We start from the raw sequence: 13,019 nt of genomic DNA, 5'->3' as shown, positions 1-13,019 counted from the left end.
AGCTCCTCTATCTCGTCATGGAGGTTTTTACAACTCTCGGTACTGTGATCGTGGTCTTTGTGAAAACTGCAATACAGACTCTTATTTCTTTCATTGGGATTCCCCCTCAGACGGGGTGGCCACTTCACGTACGGGGCGTCCTTGATCGCCATCAGGATTTCGGCCCGCTTCGCGTTCAATGGGGTGTAATAAGCTCGGTCCGGTGCAGGAGCTCGGAACAATTGACCCGGCTTTGCCCCCCGAACTGTTTCCTTTTTCCTTCGGGTGTCCCCTTGACTAGAAGGTTCTCCTTCTCTCTTTCTTTTTTCGGGTGCGCCCTCGCCCTTCTGGTTGATCTCCTCTTCGGTGGCTATGAACTTATCCGCAAGCTTTAGAAACTCGGTTATGGTCATGGGTTGGTTGACGACCATGTGCCACTTGAACTCTTTGTGCGTCACGCCCTTCTTTGCTGCTGCAAGGCGTACGGCGGGGTCCAGGCGCGGTATCTGCATACAAGCGTCGTTGAACCGCTTGATATAGCTCTGGATGGACTCTCCCTCTCTTTGTGCTATGTTAAAGATGCTTTTTTCAGTTCACGGGCACCGTTTGCTAGTGACAAAGTGGGACGTGAAAGCTTGTGCGAACTGCGCCCAACTTCTTATCGAATTGGGTGCCAAGTTCCGGTACCACGTGCGGGCTGCTCCCCTGAAAGTAGTGGAGAAGGCCACGCACATGCATGACTCACTGGCTCGCGCCAGGTGCATCTATGACTGAAAGGCATCTACATGATCATTCGGGTCGAATGACCCGTCATACTTGTCAAGTGGGGGGAGCTTGAAATCCTTGGGCATCGGGACTGCCAGGAGTTCAGAAGACAGGGGAGATAGAACCGAGAGGAGGGGAGCTTTGGCTTCGGCCGAGCTTACCTCTTCTTTGCCCATGAGCTCGGGCAAATCGCGGGTGATAGATCGGTGAGCTCGACAGCGACGTCTCTGCTTCTTGATGGGCTCGGCGTTCATGCTGCTCACCTCTGCGCTGTCTAGAACGATTTGTGCAGGGAGTAGCCCGACTTGCTGGTGATGACTATGGACAGAGGGGTCCTGCTTCAAGTTTGTTGCCAGGATCACGAACCGGTTTTCAAGGATCGGGGTTCCAAACTTCAACTGTCGAGGTGACGTAGACCTGCCGAGCCGGGGCCCCCTTGGCCTGTTCGCCCGCGGCGAGATCGGGGTAGCCGGTCTCTCCCGTCTGCAGTGGGGGGAGGCCTGGTTTTTTGGGAGATTTTGGGGGGCCTCTCCTCGGTCGTAGTGCTCACTCTGGCAGCGAGATTTGGCTTGCTGCGAGGCTGGGCGCTGAGGCAGGAGCTAAGGCTGCTGAAGCTGAGGTTGGGGTAGCTGGGGGAACTGCTGCTGATACTGATACTGGGAGACCTGGTGCAGTACATGCTGTTGATAGAGCTGAAGTTGTTGGAACTGTTGCATTTGAGCCTGCATGGTCCTCATGCATTGCATCAGGTCCTCCAGCTGGTTCGGGCTGGCCGCTGGGGGCATGACCGAAGGTTCGGTGAACGTTGTTCTGACTGTAGCAGGGAGTGGGGTGATGACGGGTGCCATTGTGAGGGGCACGTTCAAGCTGGGGATTCCGTCCATTGAGAGGGGGACGGTGAATTGTCCGATACAGACAGTAGGAAGCTGGGTTGTTCCCTGGAGTTATCCATTTCCACGCTTCGTCCGATGTTGCTAAAGGAAGCCATGAGCGTTGGATTGTTTCGAAGAGGGAAAGAACTGAAAGAGTTTAGAGAGAAAAGCTTTTTGAAGCGTTTCCCACAGACAGCGCCAAATGATGTAGCACAATCCGGTCACTCCTAGCTGGCGCTCACGTGGCTCCTGAGAGGTACCTGAAACGAGAGGAAAGAGGAAGAACTCCCGGGGGGTTTCCCGACAGGAACGCTCCGATGCTTAAGTTAGTATTGTGTGCAAGAAGCTGAAAGAGAACGAAAACTAAGAGTGCAGGTCGCGCTAATCATTCAAGATACCTTGTTCCTTGAGGATAAGCTCCTTATAACTGAATTCCGTTACTCCAGGCCCTCTGACTTCTGACAGGGCAGGTATAACCGCCACTGTCAGTCTGCCACAGCCGTTACAGGCAGGGCTGAGGTGGCACGCACGGGGCCGTCGTGCAGGGTACGTGTCTGTCAGGTGTGGGACGCCTTTCTAAAGGTGGCACGCGCGGCGAAGGGACATGCCTGCTGTTCGCAGGTTTGTTGGGTACGGCAGTCGGGCAGGAAGCCCTCCTATGGTATACCGAGCTGTTCTCCTGCGAATTGCCCTGAGCTAGGCTATCCTCTGAGTGACGGGCTGCCTGTAGTCGGTTATGCCGAGCTAGCTGACCCGAGGTCTTTGTGCCTCGGGGCGTCCGAAGAAGAATTGGTGTGTTCTTGCTTGGGAGTAGCCCGAGGTCCATTAGGAGGAGCTCGGGTCTCAAAAGGGGTTAGGGTGCCCCGAACTCGGGACCCCCCGAAGTGCCTTAACCCTGGGGAGGAGGTGCGGGCGAGGCGGCTTTCGGCGAGTAGTTTACCTGCCGAGTTGTCGTGCTAAACTCGGTGGGAATTCCCCACCGAGTTGTGCTCACATCCGTTGTGCTGTCATGCTGAGTCACTGTTTGAGCAAGGTCACACCCACGTGTACCTGAGCTACGAGGTCGGGCCAAATCACCCTCCATCAGATACTGCTCCTCCACTTAGAGTAAACACATATCCACTGGTGGAAGTATTATCATTTGAATTTGAAATCCAATTAGCATCTGTAAAGCCTTCTAAAACAGGAGGAAAACCTTAGTAGTGTAAACCAAAATTTATGGTTCTTTTTAAATATTTTAGTACTTATTAGAGTTTCTCAATGTTCATTTCTGGGATTATGAGTATGTTGACTTAATTTTTCACAGCTATAGCTATATTTGGTATTGTACAGTTCATTAAGTAAGATACAAATCCAATTATACTTGCATACGCCTTTTGTGAAACAGGTTCTTCTACATGTTTTCTTAAGTGAAACAACTTGGGACTCTATTATTGTGTTGTTTTCGACAACATAATCAATTATTTTAATTACAAGGAACCAATAAGCTGCACTATTTTGTGCATATCCAATGAACACACAGTTACAGGTTTTCGGTCATAATTTCTTTCTTTTAGGTTCAAGTAATCCAACATTTGTTAGGTAGCCCCAAACTTTTAGATAGTTCAAACTAGGTTTTTTGTTATGCCAAAGTTCAAAAGGTATTTGTCCTTTTCTTTTTGGGTGGTATTTTATTATATAGGTGACAAGCCATTAGGATTGCTTGCCCCCACAAATTCAGAGGTGCATTTAAACTAATCAGCATTGCATTCATCATTTATTTTAGTGTTCTGTTAAGTCTTTCTACAATTCCATTAGATTCAAGTTGATAGGGAGTTGTGGTTTCATGTATAATTCCGTTTTCTTCAAAGAATTTCCTAATGGTTTGTCCATCATATTTAGTCCCTCTATTTGCTCTAAGTCTTTTTTTATTTTCTTTCCTAACTGGTTTTCTACTTCAATTTTGTAGTTTATGAAAGGTTGATCAACTTCATCTTTGATCTAAGTAGAACTATTTTTGCATATTTAGAGAAGTCATCTGTAAATGTTATATAGTATCTTTTTCCTCCTCTAGCTTCATGACATTTAAGGTCGCCTAGATCATTGTGTATAAGTTGTAATAATTTAGTTTCTCTTTGTACACTTTTATGAGGTTTCTTAGTGAATTTTGCTTCTACACATACTTGATATTTTTCATTTGTAAAAGTAATAGGAACATTCAAAACTCCTAATTTACATAATCATTTTAAATAAGGAGCACTACGATGTCCTAGTCTAGCATGCCAAATATTAAAAGATTCAACGATATAAGTAAAAGAAGAAGCAGTTTTATTCATAACAATATCAGAAATATTCAGTACAAACAGTCCTCCAGCATTGTATCCTTTTCCAATAAAAATTATTTTTAGTAACACGGCTTTGTATGCTTCAAATGTGAGTTTGGTCCTATTTGTTGAGGAGTGCTCCCGATACCAAGTTTCGTCGGATCTCTGGCACATGTAGCACATCATTCTGCATTAGAATTTTTCTTGAAGTCACTTTCAGGAGCACATTTCCTTTGTCGTTGGCCTTCGAAGTTTGTGAGTTTCCCATGAAGACTTGCTCTCCTTCAAACTGAGTTGTATACTCATAGAAGGAACTGCGGTCCCCACGTATGTGCTTGGTAGCACCAGTGTCCAGTACCCACTTCTTCGGCTTATCAACTAAGTTTACCTCAGTTGCCATGGCTACGATAACATCCTCAGTCAAATTGACTTTTGGTTTCCCAAAGTCCTTCTTCTTTCGGTACCGGTAGTCATTCTTGTAATGTTCGGATTTACCACATACATAGAAATTTCCTTTCTTTTGTTGCTTCTTGAATTTATTCTCATTTTTCACATTCAAATTCTTTTTGAATTTTGCAGTCTTTTCCTCCACTAGATTGGTTTTGGAAAACTGGTCATCATCTTTCTTTCTATTCTTTTCTTCTATCTTAATTCGGATTACTACTTGGTCCAAAGTAGTGTCCTGCCTCTTATGCTTCATATTAGTCTTGAAATCATTCCATGTATATAACAGTTTCTCTATGAGAGAACCGGCAATGAATTCATCTAGTAGTACCATGCCTTCTTTTGCTAGTTCCCCCACAAGAACCTGGAACTCATCTATTTGGGCAGACACGTCCATGTCTTCTTTCATGGTAAAGTGCAGGAAGTTGGCAATTACGTATTTCTTGTTTCTAGCATTTTCCAGAGCATATTTATTGTCCAAAGCATTCCAAATTTCATAGGCATAATTGTGGGAAGAATAGACATTATATAGTTCATTGGACAAGAAGTTGAGGATATGGTTGGTGCAGAGGTGATCAGTTGTAGTCCAGTGTTCTGCAACAACAGAACGAGCTGGTTCCTCCATGTTTAATGGGTTTAATTCAATCAAAGCAAAGGCTACTAATTGTTCTAAGGCAAATAGCAGGTGTTGTCTCCAACGCTTGTAGTTGGTTCCATTGAAGGGTTCAATCTTAGGGAAGTCAAGAACTGTTGACAGTATCCGGTTCCTCATGAAGGAGTTAGTAGTGATAGGTTCCATAAATGCAGTTTTAAGATTGTTGTAAAAATGATAAAGAAAGTAGAATGGAACTTATCGGTAATCACTTTCTAAACCAAATTTGTAGTGGTGTGATGTTGCAGAATCTCAAAATTGAAAATTGCAGGAAGAAGGAGGGTTGAGTCGTGCCAGTTGGTCACTCTCCTTAAAACCATATTTGCCCCCTACGGTGCAGCCGGGTGATCACAAATCGGTCGCAAAGATAAAACAGCCCATAGGCCACTGGTAGGCGTGCACTTGTTTACTAGAACTCCACGAACCAAGAAGACTAATGCTTAGATTTATAGAGAAGACAAGGAGTCGAAAATGTTGTGTGTGTACTGGGCTGGCCAACACTCTTATTATAGAGTGTTCTCAGACCCGAATGGACACAAAGGTGTTCGTTCAGATAGGAGCCTCTTCAGAACAGTGCACTTGTTTGAAGAGGCACAGGGAGGAAGAAGAGGCATGGAAAGAGAAAATGTTTTAAAAAGGTTTAAACTAGCAAAACAATTCAGTGCATTGCGCGTATATGTACACATACACGCACCCTTAACCCGACCCAACCCGGCTCGGCTTGGCGCGTGTGTGCGAAAAGCACCCTCAACCCCCTTCATATGAATGGAATATTTATAATGCGCTCCTCCTATGAGTTCCACCCATAGAGAGAGCAAAACTACAAATATACTCTACTTCCACTCCTTTCCTAAGCAATGTGGGACAAGGAGTCTTCCCATACACTCAAGGGTGGGAAGAGGAAAAGACAAAAACAAAAGAGGGAGGAAAGAGATTATTGAAATTTTGAATCTCCCTCCAACAATACATATATATACAAGAATCATCAACTTTGTTCACTGACTTAACCCTTGTGAGAATTCTCAAAATTCTCAAAATGTTTTTGAGTATTCTCAACGGTGCCATAGAAGGAACATAAAAGTTTATCCTCTGCCCAACAAATGCTACACTGTCTTGCCACCTCTCAACTCCTCCCTCGTTAGGCCTGGTCCAACTCTGCCTAGTTGAAGACTTCTTATTGTTTTCCTTAATTAGTCTCTCATATGTCACCGCTTTCTTTATAGAGATACAAACAAAACTCATTAACAATAGAAAGTCATAATGGTGAATAGACCGGTGGTTCTGGGAAACCAAAAGAGTCAAAATGTTGTCGATGGCAAATAGTGGGAGAAGCAGTGGACACCCACTTAATAAATCTTTGGGAAAATTCCTGATAGGTACCCTGTACTTTAGGCCGAGTGACAATTTAGTACCCCAACTTTCAAAATGTGGCAATTTAGTACCTACCGTTAATGGACCGCCAATTATGTATATCACATGACCTCATGTTCGATTTAATATTTTTTAAATGTCAAAATTATCCTTAAAATAAAATACACTGTTCATTATCTTCTTTTTCACGAAAATAAAACAGATCTCAAGCTCTCAATAGTCCAGACAAAAACCGAAGAATCTGCTTGTCGCTCGCTATCCTCCGCCCGAACTGTAAATCGTCGACACAGAATGAAGAAATGATGGCCATTAGAGACAGACATTAAGGTTCTGAACTAGAAGCACGTCGAGGAATTGGTCAATAGAGATCTCGGTATGAGAGAAGGTGGTGCCTTTCTGCATAGATGATGAAGGCTCGAAGAACAAAAGGTGACCTTTCATGTGGTGGCCATTGTCTATCAGACTCTCACCTCTGTATCGCAACACAACAAATTCTTCCCTTCCCTGTTATAGATTTTGGATGGATATCTTATTTGTTGGCATCGACTCCATTACCATCACAGTAAATGCCGACTTCTGGGTCAGTAGAGGGAAATAGTTATGGTGGGTCATTGCTTGAGGTTGAATGAGCTAAAACACATTTTGTATGATGATACCGTATGTCATCAATATGATTTCTGAGTTGTGATTGACTGTATAGATTGACAAGTATACCTGCAGCAAAATAATGTGAACCTATTGAGAGTAAGTGGTTGCACATGATGTCAAGAGTAACTATGATTGATTAACTCAATAAAGCTCTAACCTGTCCCCTTTCTCATTTCACTTGCTTCCTTGTATTCTCTAATTTTCATGGACATATCTCTATATCACCAATTTCAGAATAGAAGCTCAATGCCTGCAACAACACCGCAAGATTGTTAGGGTCGAGCTCCAGCAAAACTATTGCAACTCTTCTTCCTACCTTCTCATTTCGGTGTACTATACAACTATGCAACAAGGAGCTCCACATTATTGAATCACCCTTAACTGGTGGAATTTTAGCAACATTTCTGCTTCCTCTAACAAGCCTGCTCGCCCCAGAAGATCAACCATGCATGAATAGTGCCTCCTATCTAGGTAGACGGGATGGTTTCCATTGATTCAAATATTAGTTGCCCTTCTCTCACCAAACCTAAGTGACTGCAACCCATTAACACAAACAAGAATGTTATAGCATCAGGCCCTCCTGGATCATGGTCTCAAGCATCTTGAGGCCCTCTCTACCCATTCCGTGTAGGCATATATCAAATAGCAGAAAGTAACACCATTTGGATCAACCCCAACATCTGATTTCATCTTCAAGTAGAATCCTAGCACCTCATATGATCGACCAGTTGATAGAACCCATGAAGAACCAAATTCCACGTTGCTAAACTTCTACCAGGCAGTTCATCGAACAACCGCATAGTTGGGTTAAGATATGAAGCTTGCAAGTACAGATCAATCAGTGCGGACCCTTTACGTTGAACCCAAGCAAAACCACTCTGCAATGAGCTTGAAGGCCTTCTCAGTAGAACCCAACATCACTGCAAATACCCAAAACTAAAGAACATGTGGACGGGCTTTCTCTAAGGCCTCGAGAAACCATTTCTTTGAAGAGATGAAGGGCCAGCTCTGGAAACCCATGGCGAGCGTGACCAGCTTTTACCAAGTTCCAAGAGATGATGCCACGGATGGGCATTGTTTCAAATATCTTAACGGCTAAATCAAGACGACCACATTTGATCAAGTTATCGATCGTTCAGTTCAGTTGTAGGAGAACACACCCTCATGATAACTTCCATCCAGCTCTAATAAAGCAAAAGAGAAAGAAGCTCGGGTTGTTATTTTCGGTATAACAACGGTGACAATCGATCTAACAAAGCTTAATAGACTTCTTGTTTGCAATCACATTGCTTGCAATTGTAAGCGCGCCTTTGGTTTTGAATTTAGTAGATAGGTTGATAAAAGAAAATTAAATTATATTTCAAGGGCATTTTTGTCTTTCCATATGCCATTTAACGACTGATTAACGGCAAACATCAGATTGTCGCGTTTTAAAAGTTCGGATAGTAGATTGTGGTAGTAATTTGGAAGTACAGATTAACTATCGGAAATTTTCAATAAATCTTTTATCGGTTTCATGTTTTAGTAGATTATATGGAGTGATTGTGCATCTTTTCAATCCTAACGTGTTTGCAGCTTACCCAGGTGAAAGTGTTCACATGGAGCCCGTAAGACAGGTGTTTGAAGTTCGGTTCCTCTCTGACCCAGATGGGGATTTCAACTGAGAACGTCATTGGTTGTGGTTTTCTGATCAACTTCCATTGATTTTTATTTTTTGGATTTTAATGTCATTTCTGGAATTTGAATTCGTATTGATATAGTTGACTGGTTTTCATGTTTTTTCTTTCTGGTTTATGTTTAACTAATCATCCTCTCATTGTCCTTTTCTCTGCAATTACATTGACATTTTCTCAACGCATTCATCTGAAATTTTTGGGGATTATTTTTCTTTTCTTTTATTACTCTACTTGGTTTAGTATTACGGGACTGATTTTCCCCATTAGATTTCGTTTACTATTCTTTTTATTACTCTACTTGGTTTAGTGTCATAATTCCATTCTCCCTAACCTCTGCGTGCACAATTCAAGTGTCTCTTCATTAATGCATACTCTTTCTGTTTTTGCTTATGATGTGGATCCTTTGGTGATTCCATACTATTTTACAGAGATTCTCTGTTCTATTACTCTTTTTCCTTTATGTTTGATACTGTAGCTACTATTTGGTAATTGCACACTAGCAAAAATTGGTTCATCACAGGGGCTTTCGAGATCGTTTAATATGTTTGATGTATTTGGTTGCAGGAAGTTGTGTAGAACGGACTGTGCAGGAGATCCGGACTCGGATTGAATTCTCTCTCATGAGCTCCAGTCAGAAAGACCTTTTCAGTTCGACTGTTCGAGGCCTATTTGTCTAAGCTGCAGATTAGCAGTTCGAATTCACCAAATACTAATCATTGGATCAGGATTGAACTCCCATGGTTCCAATCTACATTTCGAGGCTCGACCCTAGATTCCCTTGTTAGCTCGAGCTTTTTGCAACATTAAGCTCAGTTCATTTGGATTCATGAATGGCCCATCTCAGGCTCTATCCAAGTCCAGATACATTTTTATTAGTGCATCACAATGTGGGGCTCTCCTGCAGTTCTACGCCACCACTCGATCTCTTACAAACACCAAGCAACTCCATGCACACACCATCACTTCTGGGCTTCTCATGTCTGATCACTCCGCGCGTCTTCGCTCCAAACTGGCTGCTACTTATGCATTTTGCGAAGGCATCAAATATGCCCGTCGGCTGTTCGAGGATTTGCCTTATAGAAGCTCGTTATTATGGAACATGATGGTCAGAGTGTACTCTCAGAAAGGTTTATCAAAAGATGCACTCACGCTGTTTGTTGAAATGCTTGCGTCTGGAGAACACCAACCCGATAATTTCACATTCCCTTTTGTGCTCAAAGCCTGCGGTGATTTATTGTGGCTTGACATGGGTATGTCGGTTCACTGCAGAGCATTAGCAACCGGGTTTGGTTTAGATACGTATGTTCAAAACTCCCTATTGGCGATGTACATGAACTGTGGCGAAAAGGAGGCTGCCAAACGGATTTTTGATGGAATGGTGAAGCGAACCGCAGTATCTTGGAACACCATGATAAATGGGTATTTTCGGAATGGGTGTCCTGAGGAAGCTTTGATGTTTTATGATTGGATGATAGACTCAGGTGAGGAACCTGATCCTGCCACTATGGTCTCGGTGTTGCCAGCTTGTGGTTATTTGAAGGATTTGAAGCAAGGGAGGTGTATTCATGAATTGATGGAAGTGAAGAGATGTGGGGCTGCCATTTCGGTAAGGAACTCGTTGGTGGATATGTATGGAAAATGTGGTAGCTTGGATGAGGCACGAATGGTTTTTGAAGAGATGGTTGAACGGGATGTGGTCTCATGGACTACCATGATTGGAGCTTATGTTCTGAATGATGATGCAAGAAGTGCGATGGCACTTTGTCATCAGATGCAGGTGGAAGGAGTAAGTCCCAATACTGTGACCTTGGCTGTTCTCCTCTCGGCTGCTGCAAGTTTATCTGCTCTGAAGCATGGTAAGTGTTTACATGGAAGGGTGATCAGGTGTGAACTTCAATTGGATGTTACTGTAGAGACAGCTTTGATTGACATGTATGCAAAGTGCAGCTGTATGAACCTCAGTTTTCAAGTTTTCATGAGCACTTCAAGAAAAAGAACGGTCCCATGGAACGCAATTATTTCAGGGTATGTTTATAATGGACTTGCAAGAGAAGCAATAGAACTTTTCAAACAAATGCGGATGGATAGGGTGGACCCTGATGATGCAACTCTGATCAGTATCCTTCCTGCTTATGCTGATCTAGCAGATTTGCAACAAGCAAAGAACATACATTGCTTCCTAATCAGGTCTGGTTTCCATACAAGAGTCAAAACCACTACAGGTTTGATTGACATCTATTCCAAGTGTGGAAGCTTAGATTCCGCTCACAAGCTCTTCAATAGTATACCCAAAAATGACAATGATATAGTGTCATGGAGTGCAATTATAGCTGGTTATGGAATGCATGGACATGGTGAGTCTGCCATTCAGCTTTTTGATCAGATGGTGCAATCCGGATTGAAACCAAATGAGGTCACCTTTACCTCTGTGTTGGATGCATGCAGCCATACAGGTTTGGTGGATGAGGGACTTCGTTTGTTCAAATGCATGATCAGTGATTACCATATGAAGCCTCGGGCTGATCACTATACTTGCATTGTTGATCTTCTCAGCCGGGCAGGTCGGCTGAAGGAAGCTTATGAGTTGATCAAAGCAATGCCTTTTGAGCCCAATCCTGCTGTGTGGGGTGCTTTACTTGGTGGTTGTGTGATTCATGAAAATGTTGAACTAGGAGAAATTTCTGCAGAGAGGCTCTTTGAACTAGAACCAAAGAACACAGGCAACTATGTGTTAATGTCAAAGATCTATGGTGCTGTAGGAAGGTGGGATAAAGCACAGAATGTAAGGAATATGATGAGTGAAATGGGACTACAAAAAACACCTGGTTTCAGCTTGATTGAGGTTAGAAATGTGTTTGATGCACCTAAGCTAACCACTTCTATGAATGGGAGTTTCTCAAATGTTAGGCAGAAGAAGCTGACCATGAATCAGAATGCTGCCAAGTAAACATGGTTCATCAATCAAGCGTTTGCAACAATGAGGTGATGAACAATAGAGGTCTTTGTGGCAAAAAAAGTGAAGAGAAGGGCAAGCGACAATGGTTAGATGGGGTGATTCCATTATTCCATGATCCAATAACAATTATTCAAGTATTCATGCACTAGAATTTGTGGAATACCTAAAATATCAATGCATCACTTCAGGACTCGGAACTGAATTTTGCTGCCAAGATATTCCTATCATCTATACCCAAGGAGACAAGATGTCACTCTGTAGTCATCAATCTGGAGGGTCTAAAGTATTCGTCAAAAAAAAAAAATCAGGATTGTTTTAAGTGCTAGGCAAGCCCTTTGATTGAACAAAGAGCGATTGATTGGTCAATGCAGGTAGGTAGAATAACCATCAACCAGTTACCACTTCTGTGCAAATGAAAGGTTCTCAATGATCATATTTCATTTCTATGCACTGCTACAAGCTTTCTGACCATTGCCTCCTCAATTTATAATGTGCTCATTGATTTTGACAACGGATCGACATGCATGGTTATAAGTAGCTGCAACCTGCAAGTACAGGGCATGTGCGGTCACAAGACAAATAAATCTCGCTGACATTGAAAACACATTGGACTGTGTTTCTTTTATGCTCTTAATCTTATTACATTGAACAACTTTGTAAAATATTTCGCTTCAAAATACAGATTCAAGATTTCTCATATTTTTGCCATTAGCCTGCTTCCAGGATTCTCATCCTTTCTGGAAAGCAAGGAATTCACAATGTCAAAGAGGGAACCTACAGGGGGGAGGCGTTAAAAGTTGTTATTGTATTTACAGTGGAGAGATAGAAATCTAAGCATTTCAATTGTAAACACCATGATGCTTATAAGAAAGAATAGACATGTTATTCTGAAATGCAAACTGATGAAACAAATATCTTGCTGAGAACATTTGCAAAAGTGAATCAAACAAGACAAAATGGTGAATTGTTACTGTAATTTTGGATAGTTCCTAGACACAGTACCAATCAATTTGGTACATCTAGATTAGACAAAATCAAGTGGACAAATATAATTATGACCAAAAAGTAACTGGAATGATGGTTTTAATTATCTAAAAGGAAAATCCGAGTATGGATGTCCGCCTGTCCCCAAAAGCACAGTCACCTTCTGCAAATATGGTAATAGATGGGTAGAGATAATAATTTGTCATGGGTGATGAATGAGAACTTGTATCCCAGTTACAATATTGCTTGTACTTCATGGTAAGGTCTCATAAAAAGGAATAGGGAGTATGATAAGAATTCATACTGGAATTCTTATTGATGACAAAATTACAATGAATTCAAAATAAAGCTAAGCTTAGAAGATCATTA

At 42.4% G+C, this 13,019-nt stretch overlaps 2 protein-coding genes and 2 pseudogenes across 2 annotated transcripts; 1 reads left to right on the top strand and 3 right to left on the bottom strand.

The window, feature by feature from the left end:
* Positions 1-4,040: 4,040 nt before the first annotated feature.
* LOC148792065 (uncharacterized) lies at positions 4,041-5,162 on the bottom strand. Its single transcript, XM_088903713.1, has 2 exons — positions 4,584-5,162; positions 4,041-4,445 (listed from the first exon to the last, which is right to left on the bottom strand). Exons 1-2 carry the CDS (start codon positions 5,160-5,162, stop codon positions 4,041-4,043), a joined length of 984 nt encoding a protein of 327 aa, XP_088759839.1.
* Positions 5,163-7,150: 1,988 nt separating this feature from the next.
* On the bottom strand, positions 7,151-7,662 carry LOC148792064 (pentatricopeptide repeat-containing protein At2g13600 pseudogene; annotated as a pseudogene).
* A 2-nt stretch (positions 7,663-7,664) lies between these two features.
* On the bottom strand, positions 7,665-8,321 carry LOC148792063 (pentatricopeptide repeat-containing protein At3g24000, mitochondrial-like; annotated as a pseudogene).
* Positions 8,322-8,487: 166 nt separating this feature from the next.
* Positions 8,488-12,516, top strand: LOC104597998 (Tetratricopeptide repeat (TPR)-like superfamily protein). The gene is made up of 2 exons (XM_010259836.3): positions 8,488-8,709; positions 9,275-12,516. The coding sequence occupies exon 2, from the start codon at positions 9,537-9,539 to the stop codon at positions 11,655-11,657; it is 2,121 nt and encodes a 706-aa protein (XP_010258138.1). The 5' UTR covers positions 8,488-8,709; positions 9,275-9,536; the 3' UTR covers positions 11,658-12,516.
* The last annotated feature ends 503 nt before the right edge of the window (positions 12,517-13,019 follow it).

The sequence above is a fragment of the Nelumbo nucifera genome, chromosome 4 (assembly GCF_055504915.1).
Source record: "Nelumbo nucifera cultivar China Antique chromosome 4, China Antique-T2T, whole genome shotgun sequence".
NCBI classification, from domain to species: domain Eukaryota; kingdom Viridiplantae; phylum Streptophyta; class Magnoliopsida; order Proteales; family Nelumbonaceae; genus Nelumbo; species Nelumbo nucifera.
The sequence above is the reverse complement of the archived record's forward strand: the minus strand, read 5'-3'. Positions and strand labels throughout refer to the sequence as shown.